Genomic DNA, 20,599 nt, shown 5'->3' with positions numbered 1-20,599 from the left:
GAGGAATCATGCCCGAGTTTCAACTTTAAATAATCTATATATTCTGCTGTAACTATTCACTACTTATTCAAAAATGTATGTCTATTTACACATTTTGTCTACTTATACTTGTTGAAGTAATCCAAATGACTCTAAAAACAATGTCAGTGTCAGTGATCTGACATGTAAAATGTAACACATGGATTGAATAAAGTGTAAATAATCACCACCCAGCCATGCAATAATCACATGAACATACATTTATTACAAATATCACAAACCAAGAAACAACAATTCTTAATAATAAATCACATCTTTGGGAACTCTGGGGCAAATTCCTTTATAGATGTTTTAAATACAACTCACAAAACGTATTCTTTACAATCCTGAACTTCATCTCTAAGCACAGAGACATCTCATAATTTCTCTCACCTGCATGTATAAGGTGCTCCAGGTAATACAAGGTAGCAAACAGTGACCACACCAGTCTTTAGTCATACTGAGACGCATGTTTTCTTCAGAAATCATTCCACAATGGTCTGAATGATTTTTATAGATCCAGTTCATGCAATTTGGTTGAGTAGGAACTCTTCTGGATTTTTTTCATAAACGACTTGACCTATAATAAATTCAAAATCATTCAGTGTTATAATTTTAAATGTCTTTTTAAAGTTGTATGAATAGAATTTTTCTTGAATCACAATCTTGTTTGTATGTTTGATTCACCACGTGTGTCCAAAATGAAAATATAATCAGTCAACCCAGAGATGCTTCAAGTAAGGGATGGACAGAACAACAGAAAGTCCATGAAGGTTGTCATGGGGACAGAGGGGAGAAAGATGGAGAAAAGGCGAAATGAGAGCAGATATGTGCTATTGTTGTTATATAAAGCAGGACGAGGGGAAACCACACGTTACTCAGTCTGAACCAGTCTCACTTACTGAAAACCTGGAAGCTACAGGACACTTCCTGTTAGTTCTGTATGCAAACAATCCCACTAAGAGTGCTGTGATTTGTGGCAGGTGAAACATAAATGCACATGTAATCCCACTGTACGGTGGGTAGTTTCTTTGCTAATTTAGGTCAAGTATTTCACTGCCCAATCAGACCCAGAACATCATCATCATCATCATCATCATCATCCTGAGGAGGACCCTGGGATATTTAGTAAACTGATATAGAGGAAAAACAGGATTCACTTTAACATTTCACATTTGTTTTACACAATTTACTGATCACCTGATACAACACTGTCCATCAACAGAATGTGTTGTACGTCCACGCCACAACACATCAGCACTCACCATCATCTATAACACAATCTTAAATCATATCTGGTGGATCCAAAAGTTGCCGTCTTAATACAGACGCTCAAGTTTGTCACCACAAACAAAAAATTAAGACATATTTACTCCAAATGAGCCTTACTGATGGTGGACCCGCATTATAAGGTTTGCTTAATTGTTAAAAGCAATTATGCAATCCCAATTCAATTGTACAACTTTTCTCCCTCACTGGCTCTTCAAGCTTATGCACAACATAGTTTGGAAAAAGGTGATACGGTACAGATGAATGTCTTGTGAATTTTCACCCTTGCTTATTTTATTTGCTGCGGCGGTTAAATACATGACTGAGACTGAAGGAAAAACCAAAAATCTGAGCAAAAACTTTAAATAAAGCACAAGCAGCAGCAGGGCTGGCCTTGCTGAAAATCACAATTCTCAATACTGATTCAAGTATTCCATTTGTTGTAAGACAAGACTTGTGTCATAAATTTTCTCTGTTATGATTTGATGTTATCTTTAATATTTGTTTATGTAAACTGAATCAGAAAACTGAGCTCTAGATATAATCCTGCAATTTTTTTTTTTTTTGCTTTCTGACACTTTCAATAGGCCCTAAACTGACACCAACAACAAAATCCAACATTTCAACCACAGGTGTTTTTTTCCTGATTGAAATCCCTTCCAGGATATGATCAATCAGTGCAGACAGTGACCAAAGCGTTGGCACAACATTGAGCAAAGACAATGAAAATGCTACCTCAGGAACAACATAAATCGCATATCTACACCTAAAAATATCAAAGTGAGATACATCTCAAATTTATCTGTACCTTGGGCTTAATACTGCACTACAGGCTGTGCTCTTTCCTGCTACCCAGCCATTTCGGATCCGCAGACATGTGCATGACAAGTGGTGGGATTAGTAGTAGGCTCTGTACTGAAAGCGCAGCGGGTCCTCGTTTCTGAAAGGAGGTTTGATGACTCTACACGAGGGCTTTCAGATGAGAAGTCGGTTCTGTCTGTGATCTGGTTATTCTGGTAATTGTTTCTGCTCTTGTCTGAAAAACACACTGGTAGAAGAAAGTTGATGATTCTTGGCCCAGCTTCTGCAGTGAGTTGTCAGAAGGATACAAAAAGAGGAGGTGCAAGTAAATGAGGAAAAAAAAGCTCTCGGTGATCCAGCTGTGGTTTTTATTTCCCCCTCCTCTCATCTCCTCTCTTTCTGCTCTTTAACCCCTCCATCGTCGCTTCCTCTGACCAGAACTGTGAGATCTGGGGTTATCACAACGCCGTGGCGCCATCCTTGCAGCCCTGCTGGCCGAGAGGGGATTAGAGGAGGAGGCTGTAGGGCTTGTGTGTCTCTCCCTACTGGAGAAGGGGCAGGAAGTGTGTCAGGAGACATGTGCAATGAGTCTGACTCGGGTCTGGATGTCTTGGCGGCACAGGGGGCACGTCTCTAACTGTAAGGCACACTCCATACACATACCACTAAAGAAGAAGGGAGGGGAAAAACATGAAGCAAGAACGTATTATCCATCCACAGAAAATCACGTATATATTATATATATATTAAAACAAGTTATTCTCAAAGATCTTTTATCCAAATATTTTTGACACTAGATGCACACATACCCATGTCCACAGGGCCGCAGCTCTGTGTCAGCCATGACATCACAACACAGCGTGCAGCAGTTGTCTCGGATGCTAACCTGTTTTAGTAAGGCCAGACGCCGGTGTCTGGAAAACACACACACACAAGCACACACACAGAGTAAAGTGAAAAAAATATAATAGTGGCCGCATTGTGATAACACCCTTGCACTGCAGCACTAACATGCTGTATAGAAGATTATGCAATGCACTGCAGCAAGTCCATACTGAAAGGCGCTCTGAAGTCGCTCTGTGGATGTGTATCCTTCTCGTCAGGTGACAGAAATACATTATTCAGTTGATGGTTTCACACAAGTGCAGGAAACGCACCAAAAAAAGCAACTTCCAACAAATTACAAACACACTTTGTTTACAAGAAAACGTGCTTGTTACAATGGCTTCTTAAATTATATAAATATTTATACATAAAATAAACTGTTTAATGCAGGTTTGGCTTTGTGTGTTGGCACATAGTACAATTTATTTAGGTGCCTGCATGTCATCAAATTACTCCTACTACTACTGATAATAATAATAATAATAATGATAATAATAATGTCCCATAAAACGGTGGGCTGTTTAGCATTTTGATTTTTATTACAAAGTAATTATATTTAATTTTATGACATATTGCAATATTCTACCCCTAGATGGCTCTCATCATATTCTCCAGGTAAATCACAAATTGTTGAGCAAGTAAACACATTTTTAAGCTTTTTTTGTCAAAAAAAGATTGGACACAATAAAAGCAAAACCTGTGATCCAATACAAATAACCTCCCTATAAGTCTCATCTTTGTAATATTCAGGTTTGTTTGATCAGTTGCGTTGTGTTGGGCGTTATTTCACTGATGGTAATATTCAAGGTTGTGTTTACAAAAAGTATTTATTACAGAGTAAAACACGTTTATCAAAATAAACACAGGTGTAATACGTTTGATTAATAACACATGCACTTCATTTTCATGTTCCACCTCCAGAAAACAGCATATGCTACCATAGTTAAATGGAAAAACTAACTGTGCAGAGTCATAATTCATGTTAGTAGGAACACCTGTGTTCTTCCTGCTATGATGTGTTGCATTAGAGAACAGACTGTACAGATATTGTTTTGTTCATATTGTTAAATGTAACTGGTCTTAATAAAGATCTTTAACTAGTCTTTTTTAACAAAGAGCTGCTTTAATGTACTGTAGCCAACAATTAAATGAAGTAATGAAAAGGCTTTATTTACACTGAATCAACCCCACACAATGAGTCATGTTTGTATCATGCCTACCTCCTTGTTGAACACTGTGTGCAAACAATTATTCACTGGGACAGCTGGGAACGGATTACATACTGTTCTCCAGACTGTCAGTGTTTATTTTAGGTACTGCCATTAAAATCACTGTGAGGAGCAGCTTCAGTCTTTACCTGGGTAGGATGATCTTTTCACTGGGCAGCAGTGAAGCGAAGTCGTTGAAGGTGCTGAACTTGACTGAAGGTGGGTGGCGGAAAGGCTTGGCCCCAAAGTTAAACTCACACTGCTGGTAAGACATAAAGCTGGCTGCCGCAAAGAAACCAGACCTGATGGAGGCGGAGATGAAGGAAAAAATGTGATTAGTTGGGAAAAGAGGAGAAATTATAGACAAAGAGAAATTCGGGAGGTGACTATGTGTGTGTGACTGTGCGTGTGTGCGTGTGTGACTGTGTGTGTGCGTGTGTGTGTGTGTGCTGACTTACGTGGCCGAGGAGAAGACCTGTTTCTCTGGCGGCAGCTGATGTCCATTCAAATAGAAGATCATCTGCTTCTTGCTTAGGTCCAGCAGGAAGCCGATGGCGTCTCCTAAACAAGAACCCAGGCAGCAGAGTGAAGCCGTGGCACGCTGTTATTATTACTATCAATCCTCCATGTAGGAGGTGAATCAGGGCCTGAATGCTGGCAGTGACAGCAGCATGTGGGTGCTATAATCTGAAAACACTCCGGAGACGTCGAAAACAATAAAGCAATTTATAAACAAAAGAGTCTGACATTTAAAGTGTGGTGGCCCCTCTCCTCTATTGACAACGCTTTCAAATTTTATTTTTTGAGGCGTATGATAAAAAAGTAGACAAAAAAAAAAGTAGTCCCAAGTCACAAGTGTGTGTTTATTACTGTGCAGTGCGTACCTTCCTTCCAGCAGGGGTGAGAGTGAGGTTTACTGCGAGCGTTGTACCAGATGAGCTGCCTGCAGCCATCATACGCACATGAGTATTCATCATCTCCAATCCCGTAACCCTCCTGTAACACACACACACACACACAAAACGCAGCGTCATGTGACTGCAGAACAACAGAGACGGAATGAGGGAAAAAAAAAACGTAACAGCAGAAAAGCTTGAGATTTTAAGTACATGGTTGAGGAACTTGCTGTCCTTGGTGGCCCATCCGATTTGCATCACGCCTGACGTAATCACCGTCACCTCGTAGTACCAAACGCCCGAATCCACGCAGAATGTGCAACGCACGCTCTCAAAGGACGAGGCGTCACATCGTGCCTGAGGGGGGGAGAAAAAACATGGAGGGGAACCGGTCATAAATTGTGAATGTGAAATGTAAATCTTGAAAAATATTTACATTTGACTAATTTCAGACTTACCTCTAGTCCACTGGGGGAGATCTTGAGGTACTCACTGACATCGTTGCTGTTGAGCATGGCATTGATATTGTTGAGGTTGACTTTCTCATAGGTGAATTGACGACCATCCTTTAGGACTGAACGGAGAGGACACCAGAGGGAACCATTACCACATTTTTGTCCTCGGTGACTCACAGAGGCACAAACATCTCATTATTAAGTCATCCTACATGAACACTGTACATTAAAAACACAGGCTACTCACACAGGTTGTCAAGGCTCCACTGTGAGCAGAATCCCACCTGCCTCTTCAGGTAGTCGGGATGCTCTGCCCATGACTCCAGGACAGCCAGTCGATTGCTGATACAAGACTCGGACACCGTTAGTTTGTTCTCACCTGAAGCCAAGAAGAAGCAGGTGTGAGACGGAATATAATACAAACACAACATTGAAGAGAAATGTTACAGCAGCAAATCCAAATGGAAACCAGTGACAATGCAGTGAATTTGGACACACTTTCTAATTCCCATTCACTTCAATGAGAAAGTGTGTCCAAACTTTTGACTGGTACTGTATGTTGTGGGCTACTCTTTAGCAGATACTCAAGTTTAAAGTACCAGTCAAAAGTTTGGACACACTTTCTCATTGATGTGAATGGGAAAGTGTATCCAACAGTGGACAGCATCTCTGCTCATTGCTTTCATCAACGCAAAGGTCACTGTCAATCCTTTTTTTGAATTCCTTTGAAAGGAAGTCACTAGTTTCAACCGGTCTAATGGTGTATGTCTGATTTGAACTGGTCTTCAGATGGGAGTGAGTGAGTGGACATACTGGTTTGGGAGAACTTCTCCAAGGCAATCAGAGCAAACAGCATGACAGTGGGGTGGGCCTCAGAGCTCTGGAGGAAGAATGACAAAAAAACCAAAAAAAAGACAATAGTTTGAGATCTTTTTCATTTCATCAATTTGACAGAAAACACATTTCTATCAAACACTTAAACAAACAAATACTTCCATGGACAGATTTCAGTGGTTTTCAATAGTCTTGTAATAATTTGACACTGACACCAACAGAGAATCATGCAGAGTGTTTCACAACTACTTTATTTAATTGACTGCGTAACCAAGGCTGTGACTGTGTTCCAGGATAAACTCTACCAGGAAGCTGCTTCATGTTTAAAGAAAGTGCACAGTGCTGGAAGGACTTTTCCTGTGTACTGGTTGTGTAATATTTTTCACTAAAGTTAACCACTTATTTTATTTTGTGCTCAAAGGAACTGTCAACATGTGGTTGCTTTTTGTTGCTGAAGTGACTTCCTCAAAGCTCTAATGAAGCACAACAAAGCAAATTCAATCAGAAGACAGTGAGGCTCTTATCCAACAACAACAATTTGAGTGCTAGTAATAATAGCACAGTGGTAAAAGCAAAATATCCTGCTTCTGCACAGTTGCACAACTATATAATATCATGGGATTTAAAACTAAGTTGAAAAACCTCCAGAAATCTGGCAGTCCCATATGCTTAGACTTAAGACTTCCCACTGTCTGCTCACTTAAAGCATACTGATGCCTTAACACTGCACTGCATAACATCTGATCTTCCCTTCTATCACCTCCAACCACAAGCACCTTTCTTGTTTAGTTATGCTTATTTAGTCAACCCTCTTATTTAAATACTGGTTTAACATGCTCTTCATGTGCAATACTTGCTCCAGCACTGTATTAGAAACTCTGTAAATACATTCAAATTTAATTTATTGTGAATTTGTTTTCTTCTCTTTTTTTTTAAACTAAGAATTCCAGTGTGGACGTACTCTGTGCAAATGGAAATAGAATTTCTTGAATCTTGAATAACAGCAAGATAATTACAGCAGCTGCCCTGCCACTAAAGCGCTGACAATGCATCACCAAATGTCGGATGTTAAAAAAAAGTTTAGTTATTTTGGGTTAACTTGCACTTTGCAGAATGTAATGCTGCACATTCATCATGTTAGAGTCTTTTTGGTGACACTGCTTTGCTCACCAGGCTCTCCAGAAGGTACTCCAGGGTTCCCTGGCTCAACAGTCCAATACTGGCTGGTCCTTAAAAAATACAAAGAATAAATTAGAGAGCTGATATTAGCTATACAAAATGTTTAGTAATATGAGAAGCTCCAGTTCTGTCTGTGTTTGTGTCTAATCCTTTACAATTTGTCTCATTTAGGTCTTTAAAACTGGAGTATGTGATATTTGTGGCCATTTGGGAGAAGTGGAAACAATACTGACTTATTATCACGTATCATATTGATTATTTACACATCTGGCCATTATTCACACTCTATTGTTTTTGGTCTCCAACAACTGCTGAGTGAAATATCTGTCTATTTAGCTGTTAAATGCACATAGTTGCTAAGTTTGTCTGGTTGCCACTTTTAACAACAAATGAAATGAAAAGTTAGTTAGTGAAAAGTCTGCTGACGGGAACAGAACTTGTTTCTTGGCAACATTTTATTGTTGTAAGAGACTGGCAGGTTCACCTTGCATTGTGTTCTTAGATGCTGTTTTGTGAGTTTTATAACAACAACATGAAGGAATTTTAATGTTAAGAACTTCCAAGGCTACATAACATGTGAGAGAAAACACTGAATAACTACAGACAGAGAGGTGTGTGTATATGTGGAGTGTACCAGCCAGTTTCTCTGCCAGGCATCCTAGCACAGCTGTGGTGTTTCTGTGTTTAGCAGGGTTCAGAGCATCCTGTCGCGCTACAGCCGAACTCAGACTTAACATGTCAGAGAGTTTCTGCAGAGCATCCTAGAGAGAGAGAGAGAGAGAGAGAGAGGGAGAGGGAGAGAGAGAGAGAGAGAGGATATGAAGCAGTTACTCTAATGAAGGACACACACACACACACACACACGCAGTGACTTGAAACTATTCAAAGCTTGAGGAGGAAGAAGATTGAATATTACAATTTCAGTGGCAATCTTTCCAAATTCACACGATTGTGATGTGGAATGCTGCAAATAGGTCAAGATACAAAGCAGTACAGTGAAAGATACAAAATACAGAGGTGGGAACACACACACACACACACACACACACACACACACACACACACACACACACACACACACACACACACACACACACACACACACACACACACACACACACACACACACACACACACACACACACACACACACACACACACACACACACACACACACACACACAATTGGATTCTCTAGTGGGGAGAGATAGATGTGATTGCAGTAGAAAGCACACCACACCCAGTAAATTAAATTTACTTTATTATCAGGGACAGAGTGTCACTGATGCACCAGAAACCAGGCGCTCAGCTGATATCATCCAGCTGTAGCATCACACTGCCAACTGTTTCAGACCTGCGGCTCCACTCCAGCCGGTGCCATATAAAAATGCAAGACGAGTAAACATGTTGATGTTTCTATCTACAGGCAAGTAATAGCTCAGCATCTGCATTTATAAAACTTGAGCCACCGGCAAGGAAAGTGACAAGTGCAGCTTTATCCTTTTTCATGACAGCTGTTTGTGTTTGTGTTTGTGTGGACGTTTGGGGCTAAATGTTTTGATGAAAGTGGAGCATATTTTTTTGCAGAATGTAAGAAAGAATACAGAGTTTATGTACTTCTAGAAAGAGAGCAGAGTGTCACGTCCTCTGTCCTCAGGTTACTTGAGAGAGAGAAGCAGGGGGTCCTAACATATTTTATTTGTTCAAAGGGGGAAAAGCGGTGGGGTGGGAGACAGGGGGTAGAGAGAGAGCAGACGCTAAAAGAAAACAGTGACGGTTGACTAAGCTCTGTCTTTGGTGCTGAATAGGCTGAATTTCTATTTCTATATAAAGTATTTAATATCTACTTTTAAGCTCATTGGTGATTAGTATTTTATCTGAAGGTCTAAATTGCTGCTACGTTTGCTCTGCATGCCGATAAGTCCACATCTTATGTTCTTATGTTCCTACTGTACAGTAAGTTAAACTGTTCTAATAATGAAAAACTGCTCCTGTGGAGAATCTGCAGCCTGCAGGATGTAAATAATTGAGTTTGCAACTGAGTTACAAGCCAATGCCTTTAGGTGTTTTGAATTTTCAAATATTTTGGAGGGGAAATTTGATGCATTTATTTGATAGCAGCAGTGAAGATATGACAGGTAATAAGGAGAGAGGGAGATAAGCACACAATATGACAAAGTCCATATTGGACATGATGGACACCTTTTCCCTCAGGCCAAAGATTGGGTTTCTGATTGGAGGTGCCAGGGCTGAATCTCAATTTTTTACCACAGCTTTCATTCACACACACAACTAAGGACAATGTAAGTGTGAATTTATTACCCCTAATCAATCCACTTTTTGTCTAAAACAAACATACACAACATATACACATAACCTCTAACCTTGGTGGGCAAGGGACACTCATCCAATAGGAGGGTGATTACTGCAGGGCCGAGCGGATCGTCCAGTGGGATCACTCGAATCAGAGACTGGACAACCTCCAGCCAACCATCATCTGAGAGAGGAGAGGAGAGGAGAGGAGAGGAGAGGAGAGGAGAGGAGAGGAGAGGAGACTGATGTGAGATCCAACTGAGTGAATCCATAAAGCATGATACATACAACTGCACTTAAGACAGCTCAATAGCAAAACATTTGAATGACCTGCTCTCCTAATAATAATCCTTAAATGTCTTTCCTATAAAAACTATATATGAAAAAACACATCAACAGGTGGAGATTTTTTTCATCACATTCATTATTTTCTTTAAGAATTGGTCTAGTGTGGCTGTGTGTGTGTGTGTGTGTGTGTCTGTGTGTGTGTTCATTCATTAATACATTTCTTCAGGGCAGAACAGAAGCATTATTCATCTTAATGCAAACAGATACTGGATGAACCTGAACCTGAACCTTATGAGCATCAGAAGCAGCATAAACACAACATCCATCAGCTCCTGCCCATTAGGTGACTCAGTAAAAAACACACACACACACAAAAAAAAAACACATCACTATCACTTCTAAAAAGGCCCGGTCGACATGAATAATGTAACATGGTATCACTCGTCAAACAGAAAGTGAGTGGCTGGCTGACTGACTCTCTGCTTGGCTGCCTTCAGGGTTCAGTATCTGCAAGCTAATACCCAACTTGGCTGTTCTCAAGCCACGCAACACCATGCCATGTGACCATCAAACACCATATGCATGACACAAGGCACTCACACACACACTCACTCACTCATTCACTCACACACACACACACACATAGCAAGAGAGCTTCATTCACTGTATGCACAAAAAAAACAAAAAAAACACACAACTGCAACTAGACACAAACTCAAGCAGGGAACCGGAGCTGTCAGTTACTGTCACACTACAGATGCCTCTTTAGACACAGTTCACACAGATCAAGCTGACAGCGCATAATGGCTACAGTAAAAGTAATGACCATCCATTCCCCAGGTGATGGCACAGGACCCCCACCTCTCAAGCTGAGCTGAGGGGGTGAGCTGGAGAAAATGCTGAGGCGGTGAATCGGTGATATGACGGCAGCATTTTGAGGTAGGTGGTGTTGCAGCCGGCCCTCCTCTGTTTAGGAAAAGTTTGACATAATTGCCCGTCTTTCACACCTGATTCTAACCAATCATCTACTTTAACCTGACCCATTATTTACATGTGAGAGCTGTAAAAACATCCTAAACAAATGTGTTTTAGCTGGACTTTTCCTAATGTGACCCACAGTGTACAAAAATGGAAATAAAATGGATCAATTTTTATTTTTGTGCAGGTGATACACGTTTTTATATATGTAAATGTACAAGTTTGATCTGTGTTTATTAAAATGATTGTGAATGTCTTTTTCTATAAGATTAACCAAACATTTATTAATGACTGATGGGGAATTTATGAATGTGAATTGGTATAGATACTCATTTTGAGTGAGAATATCAACAGTAGCCTATGTGACTTTTCCAATGGTTTGAATTGAAATGTGTGAACAGAGGATGAGGACTGCGCCTGTGTCTGCTGCTTACAATGCTGCTGTAACACCATGACCTCAGCAGTCCTCCAAAACAACACCACCACCACCACCACCAGCGGCCTGAGGGCAATGGGACATCGTAATCTGAAGGCAACGTAACCTCTGGAGATGTTTAAATGTCTGGGACTCATGAGCTGTCGGTACAAATCATGAATCCTCTGGATAATCTGGAAAACATCTAAGTCTACAGCTGCAGTCAATGTAAGACAGACAGTCAGAGCCTTTAGAGTTGTGCATGTGACTAAAAACTGACCAAGAAATACTGTTGTTGGTTGAGACCACATTAGCCACACTGTCAAATGACTGTTACTAAGTGAGGCTAATGCTGCTCTCTTTTCCCACATTAGAACCTCTGAACTGAACATTTCAAGCACACACTTATTACATTATATCACATTTCTCTGTGTATTCTTTACCGCTTTTATAAAACTAGTTGTCACTCTGGGACACAGTGCCGTCTGCTTGTTGTGTGAATGTCTTTTGTTCTCCTTACCTGTCTCTGCCATCTCGTGCAAAGTGATCATGGAGTAAGGGGGCTCTTGGTCACTGGAAAACAAAGCAGAGTTTGCAGAGAATGTAAAAGCAGCCTGTTATAAATCACAAACTCAGTTCTACATTTTGTGATATGCTTATTTATTTATGTGCGGGCTTTGCTTTGCGCAAATGGACATGGAGCCTTTTAGTATCAAGTGTTTATTGTCTCTGTGATGGGTGCATCTGTAATAACATAAACAAATGATTCAGGCCTATGTGTGCTTTTGTGTTTGCAGTAATGGACATGGATGGTAATGTCTCTGAGGTTAAAGCAGGCGTATAATGTATAATTATGATGGATTTATTTCAGTGGTTGTTGATGATGATGCTGCTGCTGCTGCTTGTCATGACTCGTCCCATGCTGAAAACTGCTTCCTGTCAGACAGCTGTTTCATTGAAGTCACGCTGATATGTTTCATTTGTACCACATTTTTTCATCAAATTGAAACTCAAAGCTCTGCAGTATTTATAGCAGAGAACACCAAGCATAAGGAAAAGAGAAATAAGAGTTAGTGTAGGAATTCTTAGAAAATGTATGAGCATGTTTCATACTTGGCTGATGAGAAGCAGTCAGTGGTTTTTACTAATCTGAATGTGAGCAATATTTTTGTGCAATATGTTGCAGCAACTGTTACATTTTACCATCTTGACACACAGATGTTGGACCAGCTTCCAAATATAATGTGCTCCACTTTATATTAATTCATCTATTGATTGCCTTTTTGATGAGAGAAATAATCATTTAGGCTGTCAAATGTTAAATAATAACACAGTGTCATAATTCATTTTGAATCAACACTGCTCTGACAGAGGCAATAATAAAATTAAAATAATAATGGTTGCTGCGGTTTTCCTGCTCCTTTACACAATTGTCAGTTGCTGTATGTTTTTTCTGTTGTGTAGTGTTGATGTAGGTTTTTTAATGTCTTTATGATATGGTGTGTATTGTTTGTATTTTTTAATGTATTGGAGGAAGCTGAAGACAAATTTCCAGTAAGGAAGACAATGAAGGTAATTCAGTTGAATTCACTATTATTAGTTCACAAAGGTGATATTATTGTGGGGATTATAGTAATGTAGTGAATGTTACTCTAAGATGTGTTCTTTTAAACACGCCATCCTTTTTATGAAGTTACAAGAACAAACAGGAAAAGGACACTAGGTCACTAAATTACTTAATTCAGTCCTAACTTAGCCTAGAATTTCACTGTCAGCTGTTGAAAAACCTTTAAAGCTGGAAGTTGTAACTTTCCTTGTGTTAAGACTTGAGGTGTTTTACAGGATTTCTCACAATCACTTCCTCTCATTTAATGTGCAAAACATGACTGCATTGTTAACATGCCTCAGTGTTAATGAACTACAGCATTGATGTTACCACACCTGCCATAAATAGTGAAGTTCAACTTTGAAGCACAGTTATTAATTAACTACACTGGGTCAACTTTTCAACCTGCTAATGTTGTCCTGTTATACAAGCACTTGTTATGCTACAATAGTGGACTACAGTTCACCTGGAGACACACCCACCCACCCACACACACACTTGCAAAAAGGGTCAACACAAGTCTAGAATATGCTGGAAAACAAGAGATGTTTCGGTGATCAGGTTTGAGGAGAAAATAATATGATCTGTCTTTTCAAGTCAGCTGAGAAACAACACACATATTACTAAGTAGTCTGCCTTTAGTGCTGCTACCTGTCTGTCATATAGGCAGCACAGTGGAGGACCAGGTGAAGAAAGAAAGCATCTGCTGAAGCTATAATTAATAAATAAATCTTGCTTCATCATTGCAGAAAACCGGAAAAAATGCCAGGAGAGGAAACACTGTTCAGAGAGGAAACAGACTTGCACAAAGTCCTCTCTGAAGGGTTTTCCCTGTTTGATGGCAACAACATAGTGCTCTCCCACAGTGTTTCTCTATTTACTGTTGCTGTTAGCTTGTTCCTCATGCACCAAAATAACTTTTTTCCATGATGTCCAGTAAGAGATAGAGATTTATCTTTTTATGTTTTCTACTTTATTTTACATTGTTTTATTATTATCATTCTATAGGTTTTATCTTATCGTCTTATTTGATTTGTCTGTTTCTTTTGAATCTATTTTAAAGTTTTAGTCCAGCCTTTATTCAACTTAATCTTTTATTTTACTTTTATTTTGTCTTTTTTTCTATTTTAACTAAGTTTTTACTCTAACTTTTAATAAGCCGCTTCTCTTTTCTCTCTTATTTTGCTTATTTATTTAATTATTTTATTTATTTACTTAATTTTTACTTATTTTATTTCAATTTTCTAAACATTTTTTATCATATATTTTATCCTGCATCATTGGTCTCAATTTTGTCTTTAAATTTGTTCTTTGTTTTTAAAATCCTTTTCTTTATATAGTCCTTTGTTCTGCCTGTGTTTGAACTGCACTAGCCTGTATGAAAAGTGCTATATAAATAACGTTTGACTGATTGAATCAGTCTGATTGATTGAATCTTTTCTTCCCTATTTCATGCCACAGGTTAAAGAGACTGTATCTGCAGCAGCTGAATGAACAAATTAACAGTTAGTATATTCAGGTTTAAAAAGTATGTTATTTTGTCACTTTGGTAGAAGATGAATTTCTGTCGAGGTTGTAGCCTTTACATTTACATGTTTAAGGGGTGTGTTTTTTTGTCAAATTACTGGGATAAAAATAATTTACTCCATTATTATCAACTATCTATTGTGAATTTTAAAATGATGTTCCAGCTACGGTTTCCTTGAAAAAGTCAATGACACATTTGTGTTTTATGCTGCAACCACAAGAAAACATTCAATCCTAGGTATAGACTACAAAGGTGATGTATGGTGAAGACATGAGAAGAAGACATAAGAAGTGTGATTTGTGAAGCTATTTCCTCCCTTATTGTGTATCTGCAGTAAAACAACAGAGGGAAGTGACAAGATGATACCATGGATTGTTTTTGTTTGTTTTGATGACAGGGGAAGTGTGATAGCTTTGCCGGCCCGATCAGCATTTCTCAATAGCAAAGTATGAAAAGCATCTCTAAGTGCTCAGTGTTGGTGTATTTCATTTTAGTGTGGTTGTGACCGCAAAACAATCTCATGTGATGCTTCAGCTGGAAGTCTCTGAGGTTTTTTTTTACGCTAGTAGGAATAAGTTTGGCTCCATGGACAACTACACTTTGATGATGGTGCCTCAGTAGTAGACAATATTGCCACTGTACCTACCTTAATATATAACTTACTGCATGAATGTGAAGTAAAGCATCAAGGTTAAGTGTTCTCAGGTGTGCTTACTACACACCCATACAAAGAGCAAATTGATCTATAGTATCTAACGGTCACAATGATAATCTGTATGCTTGTTGTCATCCTCACACTGCTACATGTTTTCATGACCCCGACTTAACAACAGAACATTAAATTAAAAACTGTATTAGTCTGTTTCTCCTCCCACCTTCATCACTATTAGGATGGAGATTAGGATATTATATAATTATCATCTATCTAGACTTACTTGTCTACAAGTGTCCTGATGACAGCCAGCGTGTCCAGCACAAGGCCATCCATATTCTGCTTCTTCCGTCGTGGCTCATGGGGCCCTCGACCTCTTCGTGGTGGCCTGACCGGGTCCCTGGGACGACTGCTACGGGCCTCTACTGTATCGACACCTACACTTGTACCGTGATCCACCCGCCTAGCTTGTCCTCGGGCCGCCCTTGACGACCCATGGTGATGATCCTCTAAGTCACTATCCTCCCGGCACACACAGCTGTTACCCATGGTTCCAGTGCCGGTGACCACACTGGCAAAGGTCTCCCAGAATGGAGGAAGGGAGTTTGAGGAGGAAAGGAAGAGCAGAACCCTTGCAAGGTTCCTGCAGGCACAGAAAGTGATCCAGGCGGCTACTATCATATCATTTGACAGGCTTGGTTTTGGGGGATATTTGTCCCAGTGGGCTGGGTGGGGTCAGCGTGAACGATCATACTGTTGCCAAGCAGAGATGTAGTATTCGGGTTTGGGGCGGATTTGTATACACAGAAGATTAAATGGACCAGGAGGGGTCAGGTGATGCAACTGGAAAACCTCTTAACATCATTCACAGCACAAGGTTCAGGTCCAGCTATCATCCAGGGCTTACAGAGCTGTGGAAGCAACATAAAGAACAGAAAAGGACAACATGAAATTCTGTCAGAGCTTTCGCTTCAGCTGTTTCACAACAGATCATGTCCTGCCAGCAGCAAAGCTCAGCTGAAGTGACACACCCCATGAGATAACACTGTCAATTCAGTCAAGAGAATAAACTGTGAAAACTAGAGAGAAAATTAACATCAGCCCTTTACTTTCTCATCTCTTAAAGACAACAGCTACTATACGATGTCTACCTGTTTTCTGACTGAAGTTATGTTGTAGGTTAAGTGTATCAACAATGAGCTCTTAACAGATTATTAGTATTGTTGACAAACAAGAGCTCTTCAGTTAGCCTGCTAACAAGCTAGCCACCCACCAAGCAACAGCTGTAACGCTAGCAAATGAAACAAACTCATATGTCATACAAACTCATATGTATCATTTCGTTAACGAATTCACTTGAAACGAATACTTACGTCAGAAAACATTCAACGTGCAGTCACGCCAGAACTGAGCAGCTAACTAAACAGGTAGCTAACCAGCTAGCTGTTAGCCAGGTTAGCTTCTCTGCTTCTACTGTCAAACTCCACAAGTTAGCTCAGCGCAGAAACAGACAACTCAAGGTGCTACTCAAGCGCCGAGTGAAGTCAAGAGGTACATTGACACGAGCCGTTCGTATCTAACAAGACACCTAAAACCAGCACATTCATATATGACGGTAAGCTAACACCTCTCACACACTTTAACGACGCTTCAACGCTATACTAGCTGCTCGCTCAGTTCCGTAGCGCTGGCAGCAGAGAGGCTGACGGAGCAAAGAGGAGTGTTTCTGTTCAATACAACGTCAACATACTGTAAACACCGCAGCTTCCCTATTTTTATATAGTTTAAAAAACCCTTTCTGCCTGACTGCTTTCTTTCACTATATGTCTGTGAACTGAATTAGTTTGAAAGTCTTTGTTATATAAGATAAGAGCAGACTTTCTTTCGCATGTTAGATCAGTGCAGGTGTTACATCGTATTTGGTGACCCATCTCATTTTAGTGACCTGCAGTGTTGGAAGAAGTACATAGCCTGAGGAGTGGAAAAGTTCCCTATCAGTAGAACAGAGTAAAAATACTTCATTACAAGTGAAAGTACTGCATTTAATTCATACTTATAGTATGTATCGAAGTATGGAAGTATTACCAGCTAAATTTAGCCTAGGCTACTTAAAGTAGTCTACTAAAGTAAAAGTACTAATTTAGCAGAAAACCGGGCATGACTGATATATTAAAATGCTGCTTATACATGGACTTCTCAGTACTAATGATGAACTTTGTTGGATTTATTTAGTATAGTTGATATATCAATCAAGTGTGATACCACATTTGTGTAATGTGGATACAATACAATGCAATGAAATAACAAAACAGAAATTGTTGTTTTTTTTTCTTTTAAAGAAAAGTATGTAAATGGCCAAAAGGTGACCAGATCCCCTGCACTCAGACTTTTCCCAGAGATTATGGACGCCAATCCACAGAATTCCCAACATACCAAAAGTCCTGCTGAACAGTGAGGACATGAGTATAAATTATACAGATACAAGTAAAATATATCTATTATATTTAAAAGTGTGCCCATAAAATACATGACATTGAATATAATAGTCAATCATACAGCAGACAGGTTAAAAAAAGGATTTGAGAATCTGTTTACTGGTGTCAAAAAGGTCACATTTATTAAGTCTATCTTAATAACACAAACAAACTGTTTTTCAGATCAGTTTATCAAAAGAATACAGCAGAGGTGAGTCCAGAGTCAGCCTATAAGTAATTTTTATATGATCATAATAAATGTGGTTAGACAAATCTGACACGTCTCTGAATGTGGACATCTGAACTCCCAGTCACATATGAGACGGTACAATCATTATTATTTTAAAGAAAGAACTGAAAGCATGCACAATATGCCGTGTGAATCCGGCCTGCTAACACATCTAATGCTGTCATGAAAAACTTGAGTGATCACACAATTATGGGTCTTAGCTCAAGGAGCATGCAGCAGAAGATTTTTTGAGGTTGTGCATACATTGGATAGGTATTCATAAGTCATCCAAATAGTTAAATAGTGTACTGTAAATTGGGACAGTTGTGCACTCTGCTTCGGTCTATGGCAGTATTGAAGGAGTTGTCACAATACATGCCACTCTTGCTCAGGTCTTCAGAGAATCTTTGTGATCTAGGGTGGAAAGTACACGGTGAGCTTTCAAAGGTTGGAGAGCGTAGACCATATTCATTGGAGGTGGTCCTGTACAGTAGATTCTGCGGCTTTGCCCATGGTGCTGCCGGTACATCTTTAACTGCTGGAGTCATCATGCAGGTGAAAACTGGGTTTCCAGGGTTGGCGGATGTTTTTGTATTTTCTACCTGCTGTTGTTGAGAGGATGACATAATTGCAGTACCTGTGAAAAGAAATTTAAAAAAGCTCAACTTAAAAAAGCTCAACTTTAATTCATGGCTACACAGCAGGGTGGTGCACAGTACACAACATGGCACTGAACACTACCAAGACTAAGGAGCTGGTCATAGACTACAGGAGAAATAAAACAGACACTCCGCCCCTGTTCATCAGCAGGGACTGTGTGGAGAGACTCAAAGACTTCCGGTTTCTGGGCGTTCACATAGAGGATGACCTGACCTGGAGCATCAACTCCTCCGCTATCATTAAGAAGGCACGGCAGAGACTGTACTTCCTGAGAGTACTCAGGAATAACCACCTCACACAAAAACTGCTTGTGTCCTTTTATCAATGCTCCATAGAGAGCATTTTGACCTACTGCATGTGTGTGTGGTTCTCCAGCTGCACAGCTGCAGAGAGGATAGCGCTCCAGATGGTCAACAGCCCAGAAGTTTATCAGCTGCCCCCTCCCCTCCCTGGAAGATATGTACAGTTCCCCTGCTGTTTCAGGAAAGATCTCCATATCCTCAGGTACACATCTCATCCAAGGACACTAGCTTTTTGAGACACTTCAGGACATTGGGAGTACGCACTAATAGATTACAAAACAGCTTTTATGCTAAAGCCATAAATGCACTAAACTGCATTAAATAATGGCTTTTTTAAAAAAGTAATTATTTATTTATTATTGTCTCTTTAAGGACGGCATCTCAATTTCGTTGTTGTGGTATCTGTTCTGCTTTTGTCCTGTGACATCCTGTGACATTCGAACACATGTTTTTCTTAGGTTAAAGGTTAAAAGTCAGGTATAGTTTATGGTGCCTAGAGGCTGTTTTTCCTGACTGACTTGTTCAGAAGGTGGAGTTTTTAGAGATAGGGAAATATATATAGTGTTTCCAAAACTGGAGTAGGGAGAGAGACTCAGATCGGCACCAGGGACTCTCTCAAGATTGGATGTTTGACACTGTTCCCCTTTGTAATAAAATCTTTAAATATACAAGTGAGACGTATCAGTGGTGGTTTCCTTCTTTTCCATCAACACATCAAGAGATCATCATTTTATACTACATTGTGCTTTGTACAATGACAAAAAAAGCCTTACTCTATTCTATTCTGTTCTATTCTATTATGTTCTATTCTAATCTATTCTATTATGTTCTATTCTATTCTATTCTATTCTATTCTGTCTTTTTTTGTTGACCTACAGTATTTCTAAGTTAAGGATGCAAATGTGTCAACATGCAACAACACACAAACTTCTTTAATGTCATGTGATAGAATGATCCCCTTTTTTCTTCTTCTAAAAACTCTGAAAATGTCATTTTTGAGGGGTTACTGGTTCTATTGCCACCTTTGAAATCTACAGTAACATCAGAGTCAGAATGATGAAATAGTCTAGAAGATTCTAATATTTAGGGAGGATTTGACAACTTATCATGGTAGAATTCAAAGAAAGAATTCACAAGCTCAGTGTTTTTGATGTTTCAAAACATATTTGAAGTTTTATAAGGGTACCAAATATTAACTTTGAGTCGATCTTTCTGCTGGGATATGATCCACTTCAAAGGTATCTACATCAAAAGACACACATGGTGACATCTACCTAGAAATTCATTTATGTAGCTGTCTGTCTTTACTGACTTGAAACAGTCATTCATTTATTATAATTACCTTCAATTGCAGCTCGGCGTTATCTCGATGTGATTCCGTTGAGACAGAGGCTTGGAGTCTCGTTACCATGGTTACCATTAAACTCATGACGTCAGCTTTAGTGGTTTATGAAAATCTTGCTGTTTCCCGGAGCTCTCAACCGCATCTCACAGTATTCATCAGAGGATGACATTTGCTCAGCTGTCATGGAATCAATTAGTTGAGATTATTGCGGCAAAATAGTGGTGAGATCATTCCGTAAACTATGTGGGATGTATAAAAAAGAAA

At 39.5% G+C, this 20,599-nt stretch overlaps 1 protein-coding gene across 2 annotated transcripts; it reads right to left on the bottom strand.

Moving 5' to 3' along the window:
* Positions 1 to 230: 230 nt before the first annotated feature.
* On the bottom strand, positions 231 to 17,033 carry rspry1 (ring finger and SPRY domain containing 1). 2 transcript variants are annotated; one of them, XM_053319423.1, is made up of 15 exons: positions 16,699 to 17,033; positions 15,609 to 16,236; positions 12,060 to 12,112; positions 9,930 to 10,042; positions 8,180 to 8,306; positions 7,537 to 7,595; positions 6,346 to 6,412; positions 5,780 to 5,911; positions 5,536 to 5,651; positions 5,291 to 5,434; positions 5,066 to 5,177; positions 4,640 to 4,742; positions 4,331 to 4,483; positions 2,898 to 3,002; positions 231 to 2,753 (listed from the first exon to the last, which is right to left on the bottom strand). In XM_053319423.1, exons 2-15 carry the CDS (start codon positions 16,004 to 16,006, stop codon positions 2,657 to 2,659), a joined length of 1,779 nt encoding a protein of 592 aa, XP_053175398.1. In that variant the 5' UTR covers positions 16,007 to 16,236; positions 16,699 to 17,033; the 3' UTR covers positions 231 to 2,656. The 2 variants fall into 2 exon arrangements, with proteins under 2 accessions (XP_053175398.1, XP_053175399.1); XM_053319424.1 differs by lacking the exon at positions 16,699 to 17,033 and having other exon boundaries at positions 15,609 to 16,680.
* Between the last annotated feature and the right edge of the window lie 3,566 nt (positions 17,034 to 20,599).

The sequence above is a fragment of the Scomber japonicus genome, chromosome 5, assembly GCF_027409825.1.
Source record: "Scomber japonicus isolate fScoJap1 chromosome 5, fScoJap1.pri, whole genome shotgun sequence".
NCBI classification, from domain to species: Eukaryota; Metazoa; Chordata; class Actinopteri; order Scombriformes; family Scombridae; genus Scomber; species Scomber japonicus.
Note: the sequence above shows the minus strand (reverse complement) of the source record. Positions and strands in the feature narration are given on the sequence as shown.

Excerpts from the sequence above, each read along its gene's own strand:
- rspry1 (XM_053319423.1), bottom strand. The coding sequence starts at position 16,006 with ATGATAGTAGCCGCCTGGATCACTTTCTGTGCCTGCAGGAACCTTGCA. Across the intron at positions 5,652-5,779 it reads GTGGAGCCTTGACAACCTGT|TCCTAAAGGATGGTCGTCAA; the intron begins GTGAGTAGCCTG and ends CTCTCCGTTCAG. Across the intron at positions 3,003-4,330 it reads GAAAAGATCATCCTACCCAG|ACACCGGCGTCTGGCCTTAC; the intron begins GTAAAGACTGAA and ends TGTGTTTTCCAG.